The 27,526-nt window shown below is 47.6% G+C and overlaps 1 protein-coding gene across 1 annotated transcript in view; it reads right to left on the reverse strand.

Annotated features, from left to right (window-relative positions):
• Positions 1-26,855, reverse strand: part of ATP8B1 (ATPase phospholipid transporting 8B1) — a 60,901-nt gene extending 34,046 nt beyond the window's left edge. Inside the window, exons 1-11 of the mRNA XM_036244200.1 lie at positions 26,675-26,855; positions 12,175-12,272; positions 10,772-10,885; positions 8,570-8,668; positions 8,392-8,453; positions 5,727-5,799; positions 5,558-5,628; positions 4,223-4,305; positions 3,945-4,103; positions 3,379-3,467; positions 1,337-1,527 (exon numbers count right to left, since the gene is read on the reverse strand). Coding sequence (XP_036100093.1) covers positions 1,337-1,527; positions 3,379-3,467; positions 3,945-4,103; positions 4,223-4,305; positions 5,558-5,628; positions 5,727-5,799; positions 8,392-8,453; positions 8,570-8,668; positions 10,772-10,885; positions 12,175-12,272; positions 26,675-26,855 — 1,220 coding nt within the window. The remainder of the gene's footprint in view (positions 1-1,336; positions 1,528-3,378; positions 3,468-3,944; positions 4,104-4,222; positions 4,306-5,557; positions 5,629-5,726; positions 5,800-8,391; positions 8,454-8,569; positions 8,669-10,771; positions 10,886-12,174; positions 12,273-26,674) is intronic.
• Positions 26,856-27,526: the final 671 nt, after the last annotated feature.

The following is a 27,526-nucleotide window of genomic DNA, read 5'->3' on the forward strand; positions in this document are numbered from 1 at the left end:
AAGGCACTAGCACCCTTGAGAGTGTCAGGAGGGGAGGGTGGCAGGAGCCCAGGGAGGGGCGGGAGGGGCAGGACTGGGTCGGAGGTGGAGGAGGGCAGAGCTTCAGATCAGCTGGGCCATGTGGCTCACAGCGGGGCCCCAGTCAGTCTTTCTGAATGTGACAGAAAGCTCCCGCGGGGTTGAAAGCAAAGCACAGGTCCTATCTGGAATGACCTGATCTGACCTATACCTTAAAGGGACCTTTATTTCCAACAGAAATAAAGAATCCCACCAGTCTCATGACATGCCGTTTTTAAACCCAAAACTACACATATAATTTATTTTATAAGATACATTTATAATTTTAGGCAAAATCATCCGTGTACACGTTCCCTGGACAAGGGTAAAACTTATCTCAGTTTTTCTTATACCAACTGCCAGTTTTTCTTATAATAACTGCAAACAGATGGCTCCCGGGGCTTTCCTACGTTAGAAGAACAACAGTAACTCCATGTAATAAAATTTAAAAGAAAACAAATGCACAGGTAATAAAATTAAAATCAAATAAATGCTTCTAATTACAGGTGTGTATGTGATCCTGTATGCCTCTGGGCTATGACTTGCTGGAACTACAAGCAGACTCCGGCTGTGGAGTACATTATGAGACACAATCCCTCTCCCCAAGGTCTCAAGTCCGACTGACCAGTGACAGTGAACTTGGATATTAGAGAAAGAAAAAGCCAAAGAGGCAGAACAAGTGTAAAACCAGGAAGTTACTATTTGTCAGAGGCAGGGCCCTGGTATTGTGGCTGTGATCCGAGATTAGGATCAGAACATTTGGAGACACTGAAAGGGGGCGGGAAATGTGTGCCCCCCCACCCCACCCCCCGGCCCAGGCGGTGCCAGGAAGTCCAGGGAGTTCTACAAGGAATGGATGGGGCGAGGCCGGGGCTGGGGGTAGCAAAGACCAGGCAGATAAGAGGTTAGGAAGGCTCCTGAGAAGGAAGCAAGTAAGTTTCCCATGGTCTTCTAAACCTTCCCCTTCTCTCAGGCTCTTCCTGGAGCATGGGTTTTGGAGCCCACGGAGCGAGCAACGACAGGGTAGTGAGTGTTCGATCTCTGACCTCCACTCTTATCTGCCAACAGGCTGAGCTACCAGGTGCGGTGCCTGGCAGAGCAGACATTCGACTGTTCACTTCCTTTCCCTGCCTTACCCCCCAGTTTGGAAACGAAAGTTATTCTCTTACTTGCTCCTTACGACCTTTAAAACAACTATTGCTGGAAAGAATGGTGTGAAGTTGCGAAAATGTACTGCGCTCTTCCCTTAAAGCCAAAGGCCAAAGTGGAGACAGCTCACCTGACATAGAGGGAGATGGGCACCATGGTGTTGAGGACAATGATGTAGCCCCAGAAATTGAGAAATCCACGGTAAGAGGGGCTGGTGTCTTCTCCGTTATAGAGGTACCAAGAATGGTTGCCAACTTGAGCTTCCCAGTAAGCATGGCCGATGGCAAGGCCCGCAGAAAGCAGGCTGAGGACCACAAAGATCTAGAAGACATGCAACATTGAAGTGGGTCCCAAGGACTTCCCCCTCCATGCATTTCACAGATGCTAACTGACCTTACGTGATACTTCACGTTTATGACAGTTTAGTAGTCTGTAAAAACAACACAATTCAAACAGAAGCAGTGCAGTCTACTCGATTTCTATGATTGATGTGTTTTACTTTCCATATATGAGGTGAGGTTTTACTCCGAAGTTATATTTCAGAGGAGAAGATAGTCTCTTATGTTCAAATCCTTAAACACCCTCATAGTGCACTGCATTCTCTCACTTACTTTTATTTTAAACAATAACATACTGTTTGGGGAAGATACCTTACGTTAGTATAAAAGAATTTCAAACAATGTTTAATGAGATGCTTACAAGAAAATTTCACTCAGATTTGGATAATTATACTTGATAATTACTGATCACTTACTATTTAAGATCATTTAAGAAGCAATATAGTAAGTGTTCTGTTGTGGAAATTATGATTATATACTTAGGAATGAATTTAAAAAGGTCAACCGTCCTAGTAGTATTTGGGTACTTGTGGGCAGTAATAACATTTCCAGGGACAGATTTAAATTTCTGGACACAGATTCCAAAAGTCCTATATCTCAAAACAAGTTGGCACAGAGGGAGAGACGACGAGCTCATTGTGAGCACTCTAGCCGCAGCCAAGAGAATGATATTGAAGATGCACATGAAAAATTCAAATATAATTTTCATGAAATGTCAGAGCAGGGAAAACAAGAATTATTTTTTAAATTAACATATTACTTTTATGATTTTTAAATATGTATATGCAAGTAGAGTATTATAAGTATTTTATATTCCTTAAAATTATCTATATTCAAATTAGACAAAATACTTGAAAAGACAATTAGTTCTCTTCGGGCCTGAGACTGCTGTCCCTAGGGGGCCTGCTTGCAAGCTTGGTCCTTAGCTGGCATCTGGGAGTTTAGGTTTTGGGATAGTTTCCTGAGTCCTTATTTCGAATGTTCTGATAAGAATGGCACATTAGGTCTCTCTGTGCATGCTCTGTGCTGACCCCTGCTTTCCTTTGGGGAATCTGGACGTGTGTTCATTCTAGGCTGATGGTGCCTACGTGACCAGACCCCAGAAAAACCCCAGGCACTAAGCCTCTAATGAGCATCTCTGGTAGACACAACACTTAACATGGGCTGTCACAGATTGTGGCTGGAGATATTAACTGTCTCGTGCATGTGACTCAACTGGGAGAGGACTCTGGAGGCTTGTGCCTGGCGTTCTCCAGACTTTGCCCCATGAGCCTTTTCCTTTGCTGATAATATTGTAATACGTTCTAATAAGTCACAGCTGTGAGTACTACTACATGCTGGATTCTGGGAGCCCTCCTGGTGAATTCTGGGAGCCCTCATCAAACCTTGGGGTGGTCTTGTGGACCCTCACCACAACTTAGATGTAGGCTTGCCTTATATTTGGATTTACACAGTGTATGTTAAAAAGAAAAGTTTTCTTTTAACAGAACTACCTCTAGAAAATGAACAGCAGTGAAATTAATCCTTCCATTGACTTCAGGAGCCTAGCCCCCAAACTCATCTAGCTCCCTGGTTTTCCAAATGGTCATGCCAATCATCAAAATAATCATCCAGGGTGCTGTCCAACTTGGATTCCATCCCCCAGGAGATTCTCCTAGCGAAGGGCAAAGGCAGGGAAGCTATTCTCCTCTATCCAACCCCGAGTGACTCACACCTTTTTCTACCGGGCCTACCGAGGTAAGATCTGTTTGTACTAAAAAAAGCATACAACAAATTAGAACAAAAAACAGAAATCTAGACTCTCATCTACAAAAAAGAAAAAGAAAATAAATACCGTGTAAACCATGTAGTTCATCAAGTAATCAATTTTAGTTCTTTTAAATCTGGTTTTCCCACTATTCTTCATTATTTTAGTGTCAGCACCTAATAATAGAAAGTTCATTATGATCAACAATTGGGAAAGTCAACTCACTGGCCTGTCCATAAAATTACTCTTCTTTGAGTTTTGATGGAGAAAGAGGAGGAAAGCAATTCCCTCCTTTAAGTCTTGAAAGGACCTTGCCCTAGCTGGTTTGTTTTAGCGGTTAGAGCATCAGCCTGCAGACCAAAGGGTAGTGGGTTCGATTCCCAGTCAAGGGCATGCCCTTGGTTGCAGGTTTGATTCCTGGCCCCCGTGAGCATTATGCAGGAGGCAACCAATCCATGTATCTGTCTCACATGGATGTTTTTCTCTCTCTTTTTCCCTCCCTCCTTCCCTTCTACTCTATCTAAAAATCAATGAAAAAATATCCTTGGGTGAGAATTAACAAAAAAGTAAAACTAAAAAGATAAAGGTATAAAAAAATAAATCTTGGAAGAAAGCACCTGTCAGATCAACTTCCCAAGAAATTTTGAAAGTACCTGCAAAAATGACCAATCCATGGCAGATATCGGTATTCCTAATGACACAGCCACGTAACAAAATTTTATCTGCATCCAAAGGAAAACTTGTGTTTCTCCAAAAGAGTGTTCCTGTAAACTTATCTAGGCGGTTATTGGGTTCTTCGCATTCAATAAAACCTTTAGAAAAGACAGGATTCACATGAGTACTCCCACAGAAAAGATTTTTTAACTTTAATTAATAAGGACTGAATTAAGCAACTAAAATTCAAACCAAAGTAAGATGTCTTTGCACAAACCATCAAATGTCGCCAGTGAATTTTCTCTTTGGAGATACTCGTGTGTGGCTTCAAGTGCCATTTTGAACTTTAAATTGGTTTCTCTAAAGAGAGAGGGGAAAAAAAAGAATTAAATAGACAAATTTTGGAGTTCAAAAGGGAATATAAAGAAAATTGTACAAAATAATGTTAGGCAATCTTAGAATCAAAAGTTAATAATTAGCCTTTTCTATTTTTAAACTCTCTGTTCATCTTGGAACTTCAGGTTTGGATGACGTTATCCCCTGAACTAGAGAAAAACTCCCAACCTGGGAAATATCCGTCCCTTTCACTGTTCATTATTGTGGGACATTCCTGCCAGGCAGAGGCACCCAGAAATGTCCCTTCCTCCTTCTAACTAAACTCTTGCATCAGCCCAGACTATCAAACTGCTGTTTAAAGACAGCTTCTAACATTTGATCACACTAAGGTGATTCTACAAGACATATTTTTGACAGAGTGGGGAGACTCTCACTTTATTGTTCCCCGGAATGAATGAGTAGATCCCACATCTCTGAAAGATAATTCTATCTTTCCACTCCCCAATCTTGGCATGTGCCACCCACCCATTATTCCCACCCACTCACGGGAATAATAGCTGACTTATAGTGGAGACAGAACAACCAATTGCCTGGCTTATCGAACAAAGAAAGCGGGTTTCCCTTGGGCGATTTCAGCTCGCCACAGAGCAGTTCCTGGGCATCCAGGGCGGAAGCGAAAGGCGGGAAACCCGGCAGTAGCCTTGAGGGCCAGCATGTGGAGCGAGTCCCAACTCGGCCACTTAACTGCGTGACCCTGGCCAGGCTGCTTCACGTCCTGTGCCCGTTTCCTTGCGGGTAATGCTGAGGTAGTAATACTACTTGTCTGGGACAGTCGTTGAGGGATTCAGTGATGTAAAGCTGATGTACCTGGGAGGCACTCAGTACATGTACTACAAACAGGTCCAAGCAGAACTCGACTCTCTTTCAAGTGGTAGCATGATAATCGAAGCCGACAAAGGGAGAATTCAGAACTGTCTATGGGCATGGACTTTAGAAATCTGTTCTTTCGTGCTACAGCAGACGGTAGGGACCGTCACTCGTGCGTGTCTGGACACGCACCTGCGCCGGGCCCTGGGCCTTCGCCGACGGCCGGCGGAAGGCAGGTCTGAGAGCACCGCGTTAGAGGCAATCAGACCGGGAGCGGGCCAGTGAGGGACAGTCCTGGACAGAGAGCAGGTGCGGCCAGCTCTCAGGGCTCCCTGTCCAGAGTGCGGCTTTCGAAGGACCGACTGTGCCCGCAGAGGCTGAGCCTCACACAGGCCCGGGACCCACGTACCCGTCCAGCTCAGCCGTTTCCACGTAGCACAGGCTGTTCGGTTCCGAGCTGGACAGCAGTAAGATGTCAGCCTGTTGGAAACAAAACACACCGGTGACACAGAGACCCGGAGCGAGGCCGAGCGCCAATCCGAGGGGAGAGCAAGGCGGAGGAATGCGTGTCCACTTACCGGAATAAAATCATTTTTCTTCAGACGAATGACATCTCCAACTTGAATCTCCTTCCACTTGGCAGTTTTGAATCTAGACATTAAAAATAAAGTTAGTGTGTGTGTGTGTGTGTGTGTGTGTGTGTGCGCGCGCGCGCGTGTGTGTTTGTTTTAGTTACTGGCAAGAGATTTGGAATTATTCTTTCAGGAAGCCAAAGATTCTGGGAAAACATGAAAATCACAGGGGAAAGTTTTGCTAAAAGTTCAGCCATTGAGTGATGTAACCACATTAAGTGGTCATGAGAATCTCGTTATGACTGTGACGACTTTGATGTCTCCTTTCCACCCTTTGTCATGTAATGAATGGTTAAGGGGGCTACTGAACCATGTGGCAAGGAGGCACATGCCACTCCCTTTTGTTTTTGCTCATGTCCTGTGTTCTCACCTTTCCTATCCTCTATCATTTTTTTTTTTTCTTTATTGATTTTAGAGAGAGAGGAAGGGAGAAGGAGAGAGAGAGACATTGATCAGAGAACATCGATTGGCCGCCTCCTGCATGCCCCCCACTGGGGATGGGGCTCCCAACCTGGGCGTGTGCCCTGACCGGGAATCAAACTGGTGACCTCTTGATGCCTGGGTCGACGCTCAGCCACTGAGCCACACTGGCCGGGCTCCTGACCTCTTTCATCTCATTATCTATTAGCTCCTCAGCTGCAGGTCCTGGGTGGTCCCAGGACAAGAACACATTATGGCTCCCACATGGGCCACCTGAAATCCTCATGGAACTTTAAAGTTTCAATTACCTTTCAAATGAGTATGTATCACTTTTTACAATCATTCTAATAAGGGTATTGATAAAATGTAAAATAAATAAAAAGATGATGACCTTCAGCATTAAATCCCATAGGCAATACTCACTTAAATGTCTAACAAATCAACATTTTTCAAAATTTCAAAATATAGTCTGTTTTAAAGGTTTTCACATATAGAAAAGATATTCCCAACAGATATTATGCCTATCACAATTAATAAACTTAATTTTTTGGAGGCAGAAATTCAATTACTATGTTTGTCCACCATGAATTTATAGACAAAAAAAGACCTAGAGAGTTAAAATACATTTTAGATACATGCTAACATGCTGATTTTCCCCAATATTATAATAATTTAACTCACAATTCTTAAACCCAGGATTTCTTTAAATTGGCTTATCTTTCAATAAAGGAAATGATAGTTTACATTTCAGTGTCTCTAGAATTGTAAATTAGCAATTTGCACGTGGGTCTCAAATGATAAGCAAGCGCGTTAGTGCCTTCTTGTCACAGCTCTTTGCGGGTGACAGGCGATTCGGCTGGACTCTTCCGCTGCGATGTTGGGTCCCCTGAGGAGCTCCTTGCTGCCCTGCCCATGGATGCTCGAGTCCCACACAGGACTGACCCCACTTGGGGGGCTGCCAGGGCCACAGCCCTGCCTGCTCTTTGACCCCAACTTCCAAAGTCAAAGCAACTCAGGGCTGCTCTTGACCAGTGTCGAGGGCCAGAGGGGTGTGGGCTAGCTACCGCTCTCACCACCCTTCAGAGCAGTGCTTCTAAGTGACTTAAAGGGCATTCTGGAGCAGAATCCACTTATGTGTGAAGAAAAAAAAGCCACCTAGACCTATTAATAGAATGACATAATCTATATTCAGATCAGACATAGTGGAAGTGAGGCTGTAAATCAGGTTATTTTCCTCAGTGTTGGCATGTGAAAAGTCTTTGAATTGGGCCTTCATCCCTACTTTTAGCACTTGACTTTGGAGTCCTGCCAGGAGGCACAAGAAACAACTCATTACCAGCCTGTGAGCTGGCACCTGGGTCACAGCGGACTGCGCTAATTTAAACGTTTCTTGAGCAATCTTTGTGTGTTGGAGGCATTGGTAGATACAAAACAAATACTCAGGACAGTTTCCTCAAGAGATTTATAGTTAGGGACAAAAGAAATGAGACACCCACACATATAATTCGAATAAAATTCAGATAATAATGAGAAAGACGAAAACAAAATGCTTTGAAAGCACAGTGAAAGAAGGAATCACTGTAGCTGGAGAACTGGGGAAGGGGCAGGCCTGTGAGCAAAGCCCGGAACAGCAGAAGTCTGGGAGCAGCAGCAGGGATGGGAGCATCAGGGATGGGAGCAGCAGCAGGGATGGGAGCAGCAGGGATGGGAGCAGCAGCAGGGATGAGAGCAGCAGCAGGGATGGGAGCAGCAGCAGGGATGGGAGCAGCAGGGATGGGAGCAACATCAGGGATGAGAGCAGCAGCAGGGATGGGAGCAGCAGGGATGGGAGCAGCAGCAGGGATGGGAGCAGCAGGGATGGGAGCAGCAGCAGGGATGGGAGCAGCAGGGATGGGAGCAACATCAGGGATGGGAGCAGCAGCAGGGATGGGAGTAGCAGCAGGGATGGGAGCAACACGTTTCAGGCTGCAGGAGTTGTGTGAACACAGGAGAGCTGATCATGCAGTCTAATTGGCAACCTCCCATAATGCAATTTGGGTAGAGGCTCCAGGCCACAAAAGGGCTTCAAAGTCTTAGGAAGTTAAGAGGGTTAATGTGCTGCTCGCCTTTTCTAATGGTCATCTCCAAGTATGTTTCTAGATATATTAACACATTAGAGCCTTGTAACTAGGTTACCAGCGACAGACAGTACCTGCCATCCTTAATGACTTCACAAGTCCTGTTGTTGACTTCATTATCCATTTTATGGCGAGCCTTTAGAAGAGAAATAGGGAAAGGTTGGTTTCATAATCTCAAAATGTAAAGTATTAATGCCAAACTAAAAAATAAGCTCGCAGCCACGAAGGGAAAGTTGCGTGGGAAATCCTTACCACGTCGTCCACCAGGTCTTTGATTGCCGTGATGCCCAGAACCAAAAGCAAGGGCACCAGGGTGGTGTACCATGCCAGGGTCGTGATCTGAGGGATGGCCTGGAACAAATAAAAAAGCATACATGAGTGCCCATGAAGGTACAGCTGACCACAGGGAACTGCTAATTCTAAGCTTGCTAATTCGAAGTCTAATCTCCTTATCACACAGCATACAGAAAAGGCATCCAAGCATCCAGCCAACCTTCTCTCCATCTGGTCTCTCTAGTCTCTGGCCTCCTGAAATGGAGCCCAAAGAACAATGGCTCCTGGAATTGTCTCACTGTGCCCTAACTGGACATCAAGGAGGCTCTGTAACATGACATTTAAAGGAGAAGTGCTCCAATTTTTGTGTGCCAATCATAATTAACTGGGAGGGCAGCATGGGATGTGGGTGAACGGAGTCCTTTCACTTTCAGGGAACGCGTACAGCAGGCTCCTCCTGGCCAGGTGCTTAGCCTGGGGTCTTGGATGCAGGCAAAGAGGGCAGTGGCTGGCTCTGAAAGCTAGTGATTGGATGGGGCACCTTTGGGGGCACTAGAAGAAAGCACTTCCTTCGTTGCCATGGCTATTGGTCCGGGCAAGAAAGAGGCTGGCCTTACAGGAAACCCCATTTCCATCAAGATGGCATACAAATTGGAATAAAAGATTGGGATGTAGTGAAGATCTTTCGTAACCGTCTTATTGATCATTGGGCCATATAATGTACTGGTTAAAATGACAGGCGTCAGAGTCCAGCTCCTGGACTGAAGTCCTGCCCAGTTCTACTGTTTACAGACTATGGAGCTTGGAGCAAGTTTCTCTCGTCTTGCCAGGCCTCAGTTTTTCTCTGCAAAATGCAGGTTGTGATAGTACTCAGTTCAGACCACAGAAATTAAGTGAGGTAACGGTGCAAGTAAAAGGCTGTCTAGGCTGTTCATGTTGCCCTAAGTTAGACTGCTGTACTTTAAAGAAATTGGAGCAGTCTGGCTGGTGTGGCTCAGCGGACTGAGTGTCGGCCCATGGACTGAGGGGTCCCAGTTCGATTCTCAGTCAGGGCACATGCCCGGGTTGCGGGCTTGATTCCCCAGTAGGGGGCGTGCAGGAGGCAGCCAATTGTTTCACATTGATGTTTCTATCTCTCTCTAAAAAATCAATAAAAACACATTTAAAGAAATTGGAGCAGTTGGAAGAGAGAAAGATCATTTCCCATACTATTATCAACAGGTGTAACTCCCCATCTCCCTGCTAGAAGGAAGGAAGAGAAAAGTCGCCCACTCATCACACAGCAGGACTTTATAACTTGCACTGTTTATCTCCCCAAGCCTATCTCAAAGGTCCCTCCCGATAACGCGACCATCCTGTACTGTGAAGTCAGCAGGTCTTACATTCCACTAAATCTGATGAGTATCTATTTCTCTCCCTCTCTCTCTCTGTTTCTCTCTCCTTCTCTGTTCCATGCATCCTCCACATGCTATCATTCTCACAAAACCTTACTACTGGATGAATCCCAGCAGGGGAGACAACTTTCCAAATCCAATGCTTGATACAAAGAATGTGATAAAACCAAGTGGAGGGGGCATCTTTTGCAACCTGCATCCAAGATGCTAAAGGTTCATACTCCCAGTGGTCGAGTTCCCTTGATTATTACAACAGTTCCCAAACAGACAAAATTAGTGCTTTCCAGATAAGTAATTTTGGGGGGCCATAATTAAAAAAAAAAAAAAAAACTCAGAAAAATCAGTCTTTTCCAATGTAAAACCACATCATAAAAATAATCTGTGACCAAAATATTAATAAAAATCAATAATATTTTTGGGGGGGAAATTAAGCATTTAAATATAAAATAAAGAGAAAGCATAAACAATAGATTTAACTTTAAGGTACAAATAATTTTACATGAAGGTTTTAACTTGATTCACGTCAGAGAAGCCAGTTTTAACATTCACGTCTGTCTAAAATGGAATTTTTAAAAACACAGAATTAAATTAAATTCCGTTGGCTCCCTTTCCCCATTCATGTGACACCGAAGGAGCCAGTTCTCCGTGTGGAGCATGTTCCCGTGCGTACAGACCCTGATGTTAATCTAGAAACTTTAAAGATCAGCTGCATTATGTGCGCCCACATCATACATGTTCCTGAGTCACCACAATTCAAAACAGATTTTAAGATATCAAAGGGCATTACCTGTAAGATAAGAAGGACCAGGAAATAGAAATTGGCTGCTCTCTTAAACTGCTCAAACAAATTCATTGGTAGGAAGGTAAACGCATTATACTTGTATGTTTTAATTGCATTGCCCTGTTGGAAAAAATAAGGAAGTCATTCTAAATCATGCCACACATTTATCACATTGTACACACATCTGCAAAAGGCGCGGAGTCCTATGACCAACAGTGACGCAAAAACGTCATTTATCTGTCAGAAAGCTACTGAGATTGCCTTTCAGCTTTTCATTCGAATCAGGCCTCAAGCTGACTCCTGAGAGGCCTGTCAGAGACGGAATCAAGATGCAGACACTTCACCCCAAAGTCTGACAAATCCAGCTGTGACTAGATGGGCCCTGCTGTACCCTTGACCCCTGAGAGCCTCTTAGGAAAGGGAGATGTCAACATGAGCGGCAAAGGAGGAGGAGGAGGAGGGGCACTGAGGCTGCTGGGTAAGAAAGAATTAAAGATGCTGTTGTGGGCTGAACTGTGTGCCCCAAAAGATACGCTCAAGTCCTACCCGGATACCTGTGGATGTCACTTCATATGGAATGGGGTCTTTCCAGATGTAATCAAGTTACAAAGAAGTCAAACTGGACTGAGGTGGGCCCTGAGCCGATGACTGCTGTCCTTAGAAGGGGAAATGGGGCACAGAGAAACACAGAAGTCCACGTGAAGACTGAGGCCCAGTGAGAGGGATGCTCCCGCGAGCCACGGAGTGGCGGGAGCTTGGGCAGGGCTTGGCACAGACTGTTCCTCAGATCCTCCCAGGAACCAACCCTGCTGACCCCTTCGTCTGGGCCTCTGGTCCCTGGAACTGTTGGACGAAGCCCTTCTGTTGTCTGCAGCCCCCCAGTGTCTGGTACTTTGTTTCTGCAGCTCTAGGGAGCTCATAGACCTCACGTTGCAGCCCCCGCGTCACAGGTGTTCTTCATCATATTTCAAAGGTAATAAGCCTTTGTGAGGTGAAAATATCTTTAAAATCTCTAAATCCATCATAGGCAGAAAAGGGGGAGATACGTTATTAAGATTCCTTTCAATTTTTTCTTACATTTGAACACAAGCCTTCTGTGATATGATTTGTCAATTCTTTCATAAAACATGTTAAAGAACATGTTAAAGAATTTTCATAAAACATGTTGCAAATACACAGGGAAATTTTAATCGACACAATTTGGTTTGGTTTGGTTTCAAGGGACCCCTATACAACCTCAGGGCAGGCAGACTTACAGGGATGACATTCTATAGAGCTAACAGTGACTGTCCTGGTCCCAGGCTAAGGGTCATCTGGAAGGAATGTCACAGGAGGCCTTTGGAGCATGCTGGCCATCGGAGAAAGCTGGCTTTCAGAAAAGACAATTTAGGCAGTTAAAATCAACTTACCGCATACTTGCTCTCCTTAATACAGAAGAACTTGGTGTTCATAAAATGAGGCTGTTCGTGGAAGCTTCGATCGTTTGCTTTGACTTGCCATGTACAGTCTTTAGCAAAGAGAGAAGAAAATCCCATCAAGGTGAAAATTAGCATGTTGTTATGGGTTGAACTGAGTCCTTCCTAGGTTCATATGCTAAAATCCTGACCCTCACCCCACCTCAGAATATGTCCTTATTTGGAAATAGGGTCATAGCAGATGGATTCAATTAAAGTGAGGTCATTAGGATGGACCTGAACCCAATATGACTAATATCCCTATAAAAAAAATAAACGTGGACATGGAGATACACATAGAGGAAGATGATGCGCACTCACGGGGGAGAGACCTATAAACCAAGGAGAGAGGTCATCCCCTCACCTCCCTCAGAAGGAATGAACATTGTCAACACCTTGAACTTGTCAACAATCCAGAACCATGAGACAAGAAATGTCTGCTGTTGAAGGTCCCCAGCTTGTTACAGCAGTTCTAGCACACTAATGAACATGTTGTCACTTGTCCCTAAAACATTAGGATTCCAAACGAGCAAACCTCATTTAAACGCCCAGACCAAAGTCCCAGAGCCCCAGATGGTCACAGCTACATCATTATTTTTTCAAACTCATGTACTTGTCCTTAACGACCCAGTTGTGGCCCTTTGTTACAGCAGGCCTAGGGAACTAACTTACACCATCTGAAACCCAGTGCATATCTAGTGAATGAACAAATCAAAGAAAAAGGGCACCACCAACTCTTTCGAGGCCTGATCATAGGTCAGTGTTATGTGCTGCTATCTTGATCTCAAGAACCTGTCATCATTATGAATTGATTTTATGGACTTAAGGTCACACTCACCATTCATTCACCATGTCTGAATTCCAGGGCACTTGAGGAAGTCCACAGCTTCTTTGTTGCTGGGGGAACCTTTCTCACTCAATAAGCACCTCTTAAAACACTTCTCCCTGCCCCGGCCAGTTTGGCTCAGCAGTTAGAGCGTCGGCCTGCGGTCCGGAGAGACCTGGGTTCGGTTCCCGCTAAGGGCACGTACTTCGGTTGCAGTTTGTCCCCGGCCCTGGTTGGTCGTGCGGGTGGCAGCCACTCGATGTGTCCCTTCACGTCGATGTTTCTCTCTCTCTCTCCCTTCCTCTCTCTCCCTCCCACTCTATCTATACAAAAAATGGAAAAATATCCTCGGGTGAGGATAAAAAAAAAAAAAAAAAAACACTTCTCCCTAGCCCCGCCTACACTATTTCTAACCTGATTCTCCTTGGGGGTCGTTTTCACCCCAGTTATGAGAAGGTGCTGTCTCCTGATTTGACAGAACAATTCTCCACTCTGTGGAAGCCCCCCCCCCCCATTGTCCTCCTTTCCTCCTCTTGCTTTTCTATACAGGTTTACCAAACGAGAGCCCCAAACAGTACATTGTTCGGGCCAGTTATTGAGCTGGATATGTGTATTCCTCTGTGAATTGCTTGTTCTCCCTCAACGTGATGTGAGTTTCATTTATGCAAATGAGAAGAACTGCTACTCATTTCCACGGTGCCCCAGTAACCCACCGTGTGCATACACCATGGTTTATCAAATCTGTCAGTGGCTATTGGGGCTGTTCCTAGTGTTTTGCTATTACAGATTAGTTTGCTATAAACATTCTCATGGTTGTCTCCTGGGACTCATAAGATTTTTTTCCAGGTGTCTATTAGGAGTGGAACTGCTAAGTCTAGATGATGACTTCGGTCTTTCGGTTGCCCATGAATCTGATGCACCTCTTCGCCCTCCTCTCTTTTATGTCCCCTGAAGGGGTATGAGTTCAGTCATCATTCAGGGACTTTTGGGGGGAAGATGGAAGAAGAGGAGCCGGAGGTGGTGGCGGCGCTGTGACTTTCAGCTACAGCCTTGGGCAACCAAAGCCCGGAAGGGCTGAGGCAGGGCAGTGACCCACACAGCTCCGAGGAGCATGAGTGTGAGCTGGGGTTGCCTGGCTGGAGACCAGAGACTCAGGTTGCAGTACGGGGACATCACACAGGACCCTGGCCACCCTCTGTCCTCCATGGCTTCAGACCCAACACCCACCTCTCTACCTCACGGCGACCACGGTTTTGTGGTAGGGCTGGCTTTTCGGTTCCTCAAGGAAGAGCCAGGCCCTAGTGGGTCTTGTACTTCCAGAACCTGAGGTGGCAGGAGACGGGCACCTCCCTGATTTGTGGGACGTCCTAGGGTCCTTTGTGGTGGGGCTGTGGTGCTGCCCCTGGGCTGCTCAGAACTTGTTTCTTTGGATCATCTCCAGGGCGCCCACAGCTGGCTCAGCCCTTGCTGGAGGTGGGTGGGTTTCACAGTGCACCTGGCACCCTGTGCCCACCCACCTGCTTTGTTTCTTGCCCACCTGCTTTTGCCTTCTACTGTCCCATGATGGATAGCTCTCTAGCAACATTTGTGCAGTGCTTACTATGTGCCAGGAAACACATCAAGTAGTTAACCTCTCAGTTTTAAGAGGAGGAAACTGAGGCCTGAGAGGAACAGTGACTTGACTGGTGGGAAAATCAGAACCTAAGTCTGGCAGCCCAGCCTCTCCATCACCGCACTGTACTGACCAGCCCTTCTTTGGTGACTTATGCTCCAGACTCTCGTGAGAACCCTGCCCGTGGGCCAACTCGAGAGGGTCAATTAAGAGTTTAGAGTCAACTTTTCCATTGTCACCCAAGTGCCAGGCCGTGCTTGGTCTCCTAACAGGAAGTCATAGCATGTCGCTACTATGAAAGCTCAAGACAGGATATTCTAACTTAGGAAGAAAAGTCAAGGCACCTCTCTGGCATTGGGTTCCCTGCTGATCTGTGTCGGAATGTGTGTGTCCAAGGACCATCCTTGTGTGACACACATGTGAGTGGGCGAATGAAGCCGGTTTTGACTGACCTTTCCTGCAAACCCGCCTCTCCCCAGAGACCATGAAAAAAGTGAAAACAGTGTTCTGTGGTCAAATACACTTGCCAAAGACAGCATGCTGCATCTCTCTTACACATTCAGTGGACTCAGTGTTATATTAAAGGCTCTGAGAAGTCCCGTAATAAAGAAACTTATATAGTTCAGTCTTCAAAATTAATGTGACCACAGGCACGTAAAAAAGCACAGAACACCTATGAGTATGGTTTGAGAAATGCTGTGCTAAAGAACATGCCTTTAGGAAGGGCAGCTAACTAGTACTTGGAGATAATCTGTCTTTTTGATCAAACATTTACTAAGTACCCAACTGGAACAGAGAACTATACTGGATACTTGGACCACAATTTATAGAAAAAGTAGGAATCTTGTCCTATTTTCTAGAATGGAAATATTGACTAAGAAAAGAGAAGAACTGATATATTTACTAGCAAAAATACCTTCACCATATGGCTCTTTAGTTAAAAGCTAGAAAGATGTCAATGACTCAAGGGTTGGGTCTAGCAAACTGATCATTACACGTACGTGTCCCGAGATGCATTTAACATCAGCCAGTTGTGGCCCAAGATCACCCCTGTACCTGGTAAATGTGTATTCAAAACAAGTCAATATTGCTACATAATGTTCAGAGTGCTCCCACAGTTAGCCAGTCCTTTGATCATCGACATCCGAAGAGGAAGTAAGCCTGGCCTGGTCCCTCAGCCTGTCACGGCTGGTTCTGACACGGACACACCAACAACCAGCAAGCTGCGTTGGTTGGTGCAAACTGCAGCAAACCAGCAGAGTAAAAAGATCAAAAATTTAATGTCACAAAGAATAAAAAACAAACGAAGAGAGCAATAGGTAAAGGATATGACGAGACAGTTCATCCACAGGGACATTCAAATGAATCTTAAATATGTGAAAAGATACTCCAGTGCATAAAAAAAGAAGTGCAGTTTCTTGGGTGTGGTACCGGTTTTATCCTCTAGTGGCAAAATATCAGCCAAGAGTAAAGAAGCGGATGACACGCTGAGTTGAACGAGTGGAGAAACAAGCTCTCTTAGGCAGTCTCTGCGGAGAGCAATTTGAGCAGATCTCTCTCTCTCTCTCTCTCTCTCTCTCACACACACACACACACACACACTGAGCAATCCCAGTTCTATAAATTACCCCCCATGTATGTACTCATGCACCAGAGAAATGACATAGCTCAGAGCTATTCAATGCAGCCCTGTTTATCAGAAAGATTAGGAACAACCTAGTCCTGGTCAGCTTTGCTCAGTGGTTAGAGCGTCGGCCCCTGGTCCAAAGAGTCCTGGGTTCAATTCCAGCCAAGGGCATGTACCTCAGTTGCGGTTTGTCCCTGGCCCCAGTTGGGGTCATGCAGGTGGCAACCAGTCGATGTGTCTCTCTTATGTCGATGTTTCTCTCTCTCCCCCCCTCTCCCACTCTGTCTGAAAATAAATGTAAAAATATCCTCGGGTGAGGATTTTAAAAAAAGAAAGATTAGGAACAACCTAAATGCCACCATGAGCAGCTGGTTCAACATCCACACAATGAAATCCTGCGTCTGCCAGGAGGCCCTTCATGTGTACGGGAAGCTCCAAATCACACTAAGTGACAGAAGCAGAGAGTGCCTACTATACCATGCCTTCAGCTATGTGACACACAGAATTGATGCATAGCAGGAATGCATGCATGGCACATACTTACACATGTGTGTTCATGTGTGTACGGACCTAGGGGTATATAAGAGTGCATGTTTGTAAGTATTCTTTGCACATACAGGTGTGTGTATATTTCTGGAAGGACATTTGGGAAACTGGTAACAGCATTTAAACGTGTTCACTTACTATTTGTGAAACTATGTACTTGTATTCTAAGCATTTTTCAGTATTTAAAAATATAAAGGGGGAAAATAAATAAAGAGGCAAGAGTAAGTCCCAAAGAAAGGTAGTAGCAGGAGGGAACTAGCCCAGGGTGCTGATGGCGACAAGAAGAACCATCACAGGTGAATGAGGGAAGCTGGGACCTACCAGTCAGCCAAGGGCCTCCTTAGGGCCTGGGGCCGAGTGTGGCCTGGGAGGCACCTGGTTGGGGATGGGGGTACTGCAAAGTGAAGTGTGCCTCGTCTGCTCTTCACTCAGTGACCGGTATGTGTCAGTGACCCGAGAGAGGCACCTTCTCAGGTCACTGACCCACACCGGTCACTGAGCCATACATGTGCTGGGTCCTTTCACTCTAACCTGGGCCCAGAACAGCCAACAATCCAGAGGTGAGACTTCACAACTGATAGAGTGAAGTCTGCCTGGGAAAGCAGACGGAGCTCACCCTCCTTGTGCCAGGCACCCAGTCTTTCCAGATCGGGCTCAACCTCTACGCATACTCGTCGCCTCTGGAACATGGGATGGAGGAAGTGCAGGTCGGCTGCAACCCCATCATTACTGGAGCAGCGGCTCTCAGAGCGAGGGCTCCAGGCCAGCAGCATTCCCCGAGAACTTGCCATCACAGAGCCAGCGCATCAGGAACTCTGGGCATGGGCCCGCAACGTGGGTCCCGGTGGTTTCCATGCACACTCAGGTTTGAGAACCACCAGTTTGGAATAAGGTAGAACTAGAACCCATTTCGAAGAGAAACCGTCTATCGATCAGACACCATCCCTACCTCAAGGAGCCCACTGTCCCCCAGGGTAGGTGGGGAGAGACACCTAACACATACATCATTCAAAGACAATGTTTAACGTATAAGACAATGTAAGGATAAAGATAAGCAGTTGGAAGTATGGGGACCCTAAAGAGCAAAAATAAATCTGGCCAGGGACGGTGGTGTCAGGGAACACTTTTTGGAAGAGGTGCCCCTTGAGTGGACTCTTTTTTTTTTTTAATCCTCACCCGAGGATATTTTCCCATTTTTTGTTCAGATGGAGTGGGAGGGAGAGAGAGAGAAAGATCGACATGAAAGGGACACATCGAGTGGCTGCCACCTGCACGACCCAACCAGGGCCGGGGACAAACTGCAACCAAGGTACGTGACCTTAGCGGGAACCGAACCTGGGTCTCTCTGAACCTCAGGCTGACGCTCTAACTGCTGAGCCAAACCAGCCAGGGCTTGAGTGGACTCTTAAAAGCCATCCTAAAAGTATGCCTGTACAGGGAGAGTAGAGAGATTGGTAACAGTAGCAAAAGCAAAAGGCAGGAAATGGCCTGGCCTGGGTTCAAATGCAAAGAGCTGGGTATCAGGGAACCACACTGGCTCTCAGGCAGGACAGGAGACGAGCCGAGAGCCAGGCAGATGGATGGGGCCTGTACAGCCGGCCAAGAGCAGGGGGACCCAACATGGGGCTCCGGGGGGGAGGGGCGCGGGCAGGTGGTGCTTTGCCAGGGTCACACTAGCAGCCGTGAGCAGGATGAACTTGAAAGGAACAAGTAGAGCGGCAGGAGACCACTCACTACACACACTGAACAGAGCTGCTGAGGGCCTGATCCAGAACCAAAGGACTGGAAACAGAGAAGAGATTCAAGGACTACGGGACGATGGCTGACTGAACGTGGGCAAGAAAAAATGAGAAGTAAAAAGGAAACTAAAAAGTGACCCAGGATGCTCCTTTGGGTGGCTGGACGGACAGAGGCACCACAAATGACCTGGAGTGTGGGGGGATAGTCTCGTTGGGGGGACAGTACAGTTTGGATGTGGCGATCTGGGGATGCCTATAGGATGTCTGGCTGGAAACATCCATGCAGGAGCTGTAAACACAGGCCAGGGATACAGAGCTGAAGGTACTCGACATTCAGATGGTGGTTGAAACCACATGGGACGTGAGCGTGGAGGAAGAGCAGCAAGCCGAGAGTGTGCAGAGATGCCTGCGTCGTGGGTGGAGGAGGAGGGGTCCGCGGAGGTCTACGAGGCTCAGGCAGGAACGGGAGAACTGGTGTTACAGAGTGAGGGGGCATGAGCGATTGTGTCAGGTACGGATGTGCCACTAAGAAGGGGCAAAGATGCGCAGGGGTTTGGTGATCAGATAATCATATCAGTGACCCTATCGAGCTGTTTCTTCTGGATAAGAAACTAAAGGGGGGTGGTCATTAGAAGGTGTTTTCAGGATGGGGAGACTGAAGGAGTCAGGAGGAGGTGGTTAGAAGATCAGAAGAGAGGGGATGGCTGCTGGAGGGGAGTGTGGGGGGGAGAAGGATGAGGGAGGGAGGGTATGCAGGGACTTGAGTTTCTTGATGATAAAGCATGAGGTGGCTCAAGGTGGGCACCTTCAGGAGACTGATGAAGGTTTTATCAGCTTTGAGAAAATGGGAAAGGAGTTAACTGTGGGCAGGTAAGAAGCTGGAGTCAAGAACTTATCCTGTCTATCTGCTTGACTGTGTGGTTTGGGAGCATTCAGCTCTGTTGCCAAAACAACAACTACAACAAACAAGTTCAGTCCTCATTCCCGTCTCTTTCTACACAAGGTATGGATAAGGGGCATCACCTGAGATCTGGTTAGACAAGCAGAATCTCAGGCCACACCCAGAATCTCTGTTTTCACAAGACCCCAGATGGATTCCTATGCACCTTGACTATGAGATATGCTGCTCTTGATCCAAGGCTTTTTAAAAAATCACATTCTGCCCTGGCCGGTTTGGCTCAGCGGTTAGAGCGTCTGCCTGCGGTCCGGAGAGACCCGGGTTCGGTTCCCGCTAAGGGCATGTACCTCGGTTGCAGTTTGTCCCCGGCCCTGGTTGGTTGTGCGGGTGGCGGCCACTCGATGTGTCCCTTTCACATCGATGTTTCCCTCTCTCTCTCTTCCTCTCTCTCCCTCCCACTCTGTGCAAAAAATGGAAAAATGTCCTCAGGTGAGGATAAAAAAAAAAAAAAAAAAAAATCACATTCTGATGCCCACCCCCAGAGGCTTCAGCTTTAATCTAGGTGAGCCCAGCAAAGGTCCCAGGTGACCCTAATTTGCAGGTGAAGTTGTAATCCACTGTTCAAGAGCAGCGTTTCTCAACCTTTCTCCTGCCTCCATCACACCTGAGGTTGACGGATCCTTTCCACAATATCCTTTGTCTACTGTGCAATACCCCAAGGGTTTGAGCAAAGCAGGACTTTGGGTTTGCAACTGCCTTTTTAAATAAATGCCCCTCCCTCTCATGGAGAATCCTGGGGATCTTGTTAACAGATTCTGATGGGCTGGTCTGGGAGGAGCTGGAGGTTCTGCATTTAACAAGCACCAGCGTGATGCTAGCTGGTGACCAGCAGGCTTTGCGGAGCAGGTGTGCAAGGCAGGGCATGATGCATTATTATACTGATTTGAGATAGAAACTGGTGGAGTTCATTTTAAAATAATGGATTCTCCCCTGGTCTCATTCCAGACCTATTCTATTGGCATCTCCAGGGACTGGGCCCAGGTGCCCATGGGGTTTTAAAAGCGCCACATGTGATTCTGATACACCAACAAGACTGAGCACCCGCAGTGAGAGAGAGGAGGGGAGGGAAGGAGAGGGAGGGAGAGGGAGGGGGAGGGAGGGGGAGGGAGGGGAGGGAGGGGGAGGGAGGGGGAGGGACAGACAGACAGACAGGATCCAGCCAGGCAGTAAGAAAAACGACAGCCATGCTAGGTCTCCATAAGCAAAAGCTCTTTTAAGCTTCAGCCATGACACACCCCTCCCCCATTACAAATCACTCGGCTGGTTGGGGGGGGCAACACACACCCTTTGGTTTACAAGCTGCCAGTTACTATGGTGCCTTAAGGCTGAAGTGGCCACAGGCCGGCAGTTTATGGCCAGTTCGAGAAAGTAACCAGAGTGGCATCTCCACGTGGGGTATGTGTCAGAAATGGAAAACGTGTCTAACGGAGCAGAAAAGGTGGCTCCCCAGCTTGCTCCCAGGTTTTCCCAGCATTCACCTGTTTCAGTGGACCAGCTTCATCTGCGGCCTGTTCAGATGAGAGCATTCGATGCTCTGCAGAGCCACGCCCCTCATTCAAGCTCTCTGAAGACAGCAGTTCCGCTGGGTTTACTTGTTGAGTCTGAAGTTGCATGAAAACACTTCCTCCCTCTCAAAGATTCAACAGCCCATCCTAAATGCTGTCAACCAACCATCATTTCACCCCTACACAATACTCTGAGTTGGAAAAGGCTTTTGAAGAAGCAGTTTCATATTTTCAAGTATGGAGAGCAACCCAACCCAGCCAAGAAGAAAGAACGTTGGGGTCTGCACAGTATTATTTAGCTTAAAAAAAAAAAAAAAGGTAAATGATGCTGAAACTTTTGTGTGAAGCATCTCCAGTTCCAAGTTGTAGAATCAGAATCAGCCAGACACCCCCATTGCCCAGCACCATGCGGGGAGAAGCCCAAGACACTCTCTCAGAACCCAGGCCAGGGGCCCTCACCTCAGGAAGCCTTCCTGGACCAGGGCAGGCTTCTCGAGAGCTCATTTCCTACTCACACCTCCACTGAAGCCCTCCAGTGCCTTCCATCACGAGTGCCCTCCGACTGTCCACAGCAAGCCAGACCCAGAGCCTGTGTCCTGACGCCAGCTCAGAATAAGACAGCCTGGGCCCCAGGCCCTTGTAGTGCTAACAGATCAGGCAGCAAAAAACCACTTACTCTGTTTTTAAATGACCGTGTGATGAGTGCGGGAATGTGCGTGAGCACGCACCAATCCTCGCTCCTCATAGCACCCTCAATCCCCCAGGCTGAATTTCAGTTCCCCCACAGGCCATGTCCCCTTCCCTCCTGCCACAGACCCTCTGAATATGGTCCCCTATTCCAGGGCCCCCCTCCCCTCCCCTAACTGACTCCTCCTCATTGTTCATTCGGCAGCACAGCCATACCGCTCCAGAAGGAAGCCTTTCCTAACCCCTTCCAGGGGACTCTGTCACAGCTCTGGGAGGGGAACCCCAGGTCACTCCGTCTGAAGACCAAGTCATTGCACGCCCAAGGCTCTTTGCAAGCTTCTGCTTCGCCCCATAGTTTTACACGTGCGTGGTGGGCTTTCCATTACTACGGCTTCCTGCCTTCTCTGTTTGAAGAGACCTATGCCCGGACCGCCGGCAGGTGTGCTGAACCATCTAAGACCCAAAGATGTCATCTGAAAACCACCGGGGCCTAGGAGAGCAGAGCGTGGGGTCAGCGTAGTGCCCACAGGTCTGCGAACAAGGAGAAGGTGGCACTAGAGGGAAAGGCTTATACGGTGGCAGAGGCAGCAACGACATGAAATCAGCCAGATTTCCCTCACTATGTGGGCCAAGTCCTTGCTGGGAAAAGGAACTGTTCTTCATTCCAGCCATCTCTTCATCTGGGGACAGAGGACCCTCTGAGAACTACGACGGCAGCTTCAGCCTGGGGTCCAGGAGAGTGAATACCCCAAAGGGAAGCAGAGGGTCAGGAAGATTTGACGGCTGACGTGGGAGAGATGAGGCGTTGAGGTAGACACTTTAGGTTTTATATGAAAGACAAGGAGGGAGGAACTGGTGTGTGGGGGAGGGTGGTGACTGTAGCTAATATTTACTGAGTACTAACTCTGTTCTTAAAACAGTTCTAAGTCCTGTATGTGTAAGTTTTCTGATTTAGTACTCACACCTACCCAATGAGATAGGTACTAATATATTACGCCCACCTCACAGGAGGGGATACTGAGGCACAGAGAGAGGAAGTCCTGTCCTCAAGGTCGCACAGCTAGAAAGTGGTGAAGTCGAGGCTGAGACCCCGAGTCTCCACCCAGGGTCCTCCCTCCGCACCGTCGTGCACGCTGCTCTGAGTCGCCCAGAGATGTGCTACCCGAGGCAGATTGAAGGGCTCGCTTGCCGAAGGCAAACTGTAGGGAGAGAACAGGACGATGGCAGGGTGAACACTTCCAAGGTGGAAGCAAGAGGGGAAACAGCAGCGCTGGGACAGGAGGCATCACCTGCCGAGGAGGTCGGCGCTTCCTGAAGGAGAGGCTGTTGAGAAGGTCAAGCACGTCAGAGAAAGCAGACCGGGAGGCAATGCCGGATAAAAACTCATTGGACTGGCACCGGGGTTTCTGGCGACCTTTAAGAGAGTGTTATCCATAGGGCGGGGGGCAGCCCACGGAGGGGAGGAACCCAAAAGGATGGAGGATGCGGAGGCAGAGAAACTTGGCGGTGAGAACAGGAGAAGGACCCCAGCCTGGGTCAGAAGGCAGGATCAGGTAAGAGTTTGCCGTAGACAGGGAAGCTGTGGGTGGTAGGCCAGCCAGAGCGAGGGGATGGAGATAATAAGGCAACGTTGCCGAGGGGGTGGGAGACAGCTTTTCCACGCCACCCCAGGCTCAGAAGAAAGAGCCAACGTGCACCCGTCTGGGACCCTCTCCAGGGCACTACCTCTTCCCGAGGACTTCATCTCTAAGCTGGTTCCCAGCTGGCACAGATTGCCACGGAGCTGACCTAGTGGCTCCAGGATGGTCAACTACAAACCAAACAAACAAAAACACCCAGCATTCTAGCATCAAGGAATTTAAGGAAACTCTCGCTGAGTAGAATTAAACTGGCTTCTTTAAAGCCTAAACTTCTTGGATCCCTTCCTGCCAATGGTCAACCTTATGCTCCAGGATGAAGACAAAGGACCAGAGAATCTTGGTGTCCGGGAGCGTTCCGTGGGACTAGTGTCTCCCCGAACACACTCTAGTTACCACTGTTCTGTGCTAGCGTGTTCATCACGAAAAGAGAGTGTTCATCCCACAGCATGGCACACACCCCTCCTTTCTGTCAGTCCTGCTCAAAGTAAACTAAGGGTACATTACCTTTCGTCAAATCTGTGGGTATCTCTTCCTCCAGGGCACATTCGAACAGCATGTTTGCACTTGTTCTTCAGATACCCGGCATTCTACATAGACATCCTTTGACTGGCAAGCACCAGTGACGAGTCCCTCCAAACACTGGCTTCACACCAAAGCTCAGTGGGCTACGGCGTGCTTCCAAACAGAGGACCAATGCTGTGCCTTAGGATGATATTTTGTGAAGTGTGTAGGGTCATGCATTGTTAGGCACTGCTCTGCAGGGGCGGGCACTGGCCCCTGGTGTCACTCAGCCTGGCGGTACTTCACACGGTGACTCATGCTCTGGTGCTCTAAAGAACTGAGTCATTTGAATAAAATTGTCCTTCATGTAGAATGTTAAGACAGAGAGTGATACTGACATTAATTGGGAAAGTGCCCAAGTGAGAATATGGGGGGGGCGGTTAAGATAGGGGAAGAGGGGTGCAGAGGAAGAAGGGGGAAGAGGAGGCGAGGAGGGAAAGCAGAGTGGTTGGAGCTGGGGGGTGCCAGGCAGAAGTAGGAAGGGATGCGGGGAGAGGTCTAGCACCTACTGAATGTCCTCTGTGTGTTTGGGAAGGGCAGATGGAGGTGTCAGAGCAATAATAGTAATAAAAGCCACGAGCAAAGTCATTTGACAGGAGTTCTGAGAAATGAGAACCACCACATTCTTCTAGAAATATAAGCCTCCATTGGAAAAGACTACAAAGAGACAAGATCAAGCCTGAGCGCCCTCAGTGCCTGTATTCTGAGGGTGGACATGACAAGAAATATGACCTGCCGACCGAGCCATCAGGAAAGAGCCCTGAGCGCCAGGATGTGAAGGCAGAGTTGGAAAAAACCCGGGGTGAGAGCTGCCACCCACTCCGTGCTTGTCCGGCATTTCTGCGGGCGCCCAACCGCAATCCCTCTGCTGCGTCCTCAGTCACACCTCTGAGAGCGTGACACCAAGCACCAACAGCCAAGTTCACCTTCACCCGCTGAGCCCGCTCTGCCAGCTCATCAGATATCGACATGGGGGAGAGATTCCAAGGTTGCGACATGAAACTCAGAAGTGCGGTGGGAAAGGAATGAGGAAGAAGCACATGTGCACCATGCGGGCAATCAGCTAGAACTCCTCGCTAACTCTCCCCATTGGGACCTCCAGCGGGGACCTGCTGGGACGGGAGCCACATTCCTGTTCAGGTTGGCAGGGATTCCATTTTATTTTTATTTTTATTTATTTATTTTTTTTAACCTCACCCGAGGACATTTTTCCATTTTTTGTTCAGGTAGAGTGGGAGGGAGAGAGAGGAACAGAGAGAGAGAGAGAAACATCGACGTGAATGGGACACATCGAGTGGCTGCCACCCGCACAACCGACCAGGGCCGGGGACAAACTGCAACCGAGGTACATGCCCTTAGCGGGAACCGAACCCGGGTCTCTCAGGACCGCAGGCCGACGCTCTAACCGCTGAACCAAACTGGCCAGGGCAGGGATTCCATTTTAATGTAGCTCAATTGTCATGACCTCTACTTAGAGGCAGAAAGCACTTAAGCTTAATATTCAATAGCTTAAAACTGCAGCTGGAAGTCCGCAAGAAGGTCTAAAATTCTACATGTTTGATTTCAAAAGCTGAGAATTGATGGCCTCCCCAGGTCTCTGAGCCGCAGCGGGAGGGGACCTGCGTGGACACATACTCTTCGTCACACTGAGAACCTCCCACACAGAAAAGCCAAAGAGGGGCCCCGTCTGCCCAGTGCAAGAGGAATCGTTGCAGAAGGATAAGGGATTTCATGCCATGGCACCTTTTCCTCCAGGTGCATACTGTTTATAAAAAGACCAGTTTGACCAGGCAGGGGAACCCCAGAAGGAGACGAGGGGCAGGAGGTGATGTGAGGGCAGCAGACCTTGGAGAAACCAGAGGTCATTCTGAGAGAGGTTAGGGAGAGGTGTGTCTGGACATGCAGAAACAGATCAATTTCATGGAGATTTCTGTGAATGGGGAACTAAAGTTATTTAGCTGGAATTCGAGGGACCTCGAAGAAACATTTTCAGCCTGGGGCAAATTTTGGGTCCTAAGAGAAAAGGATGAGCTTCCTTGTGGAGCAGAAGAGCTGTAAGAAAAGACTACATTTATTTGCCAGGTGGGAGGACATGAAATAGCAAAGCCACTGGGAAAAGCATAGTCGTGAAAGTGCACTATGTTCTGTTACCCTAAATGACGGGCTATCTGGCCCTTTTCAAGAAACATCAGTAGAGCTGAGTAATTGCGGCAGAGACCGTGGCCCCAGAGCCTGAAGTATTTACTCTCTGCCCATAACAGAAAAGATTAGCCATCCTTGGTCTAGGCCCTGCCTCAAAACTGCTCTGATTTCTGGACAAGGAGCACAGTTTGCTGTATAACAGCCCCACATGGCAATCACAGACCCATAAAACTGTCCTAGAGGAACAGAAAGCCAAACTTATTTTATAGTCACTAGTGACTGAACAAAAGGTATAGTAACTCCGAGGTCCCAGGTGCAGTAACAAGCGTATTCTTCCGCATACAACTCCCTTCTAGAAATAGACTCCAATGAAGACTGAAGACTTCTATTCCTGGGCAGAACTGGTCAGGTGTGGTAGACCAGCCCTACGTTCTGAGGACGCTGTGTACTTGTCCAAACCCATCACCCACTTCCCAGGTGCACCCTGAGATAAGAGAAGGAAGGTGCCTCTTGGACCATCTAACATGGGCCATCCGTCCTCTGCAGCCATTGCCACTGCTCGTGTGAGGATGACAAGGACAGTGCCCGGTCTCCAGGTCCCAGAGCAGTTACCTTTTCTGAATGTCTCCCGTCTTTCCTCCACTTCTCTGTTGACTCGATTCTGTGCGGGTTCAACCTCAGGCCCCTGGTCGTCAAGTTCATCTTCTGTTTCATCATCACTGTAGGGAACCACTTCGTCATTAGGCTGAGAATCCTCCTCAAATGTCGTTTCTGAGTCTCTTTCTGTACTCATTCTGCCGGCAGACTGGAACCACCTGGTTTAAAAGAAAGGGAAAGGAGAGTGAATTATGACTCATGCCCAGTTTTCTGGGCAGCATTCTGCCTGCATCTGGTTACAATGCCCTTTTAACACACTATTATCTTACTAACATATAGATACAGTACGTCTGAATAATGACCTTAAAGTTCAAATTATCATGCAAATAAGAACAAAACCATTCATTATTGATTAACTGTTTGGCTGAGCATGAACAACAACAAAGATGGAGCTACATTTTTTTTTTTTTAACAAAAGGATAGACAATCTATAAGGTTGCATTTCAAATTGTGAGTCCCTATCCAGCCAGATCAATTTGATCGGTTCACAACCAACCTGAAAATACAATGAAACAGATGATAAAATACCAGAGTACAGCACCACAGTGAGAGTTAGTCCTGTTCGTGAGACAGTATTGCAGAACCGATGCACGCGCACACATATTTGCATTGTGAGTCCTGATGGAATTGGATTGCTCGCAAAATTTTAAACCCGTTGCCCTAAGATACCTGGTTTCTGCTGACAGGAATGTTCTGGTCTTGACTCCGATACATCAAATACAAGCTTAGCTCCTCAGCAGTGCTAATGACTCCCAGGGAGGACTCTCCAGCCAATTTCCCTAACTGCCACCACCCACTGCCGGTCTC

This window comes from Molossus molossus, unplaced genomic scaffold (assembly GCF_014108415.1).
Source record: "Molossus molossus isolate mMolMol1 unplaced genomic scaffold, mMolMol1.p scaffold_m16_p_6, whole genome shotgun sequence".
NCBI classification, from domain to species: Eukaryota; Metazoa; Chordata; class Mammalia; order Chiroptera; family Molossidae; genus Molossus; species Molossus molossus.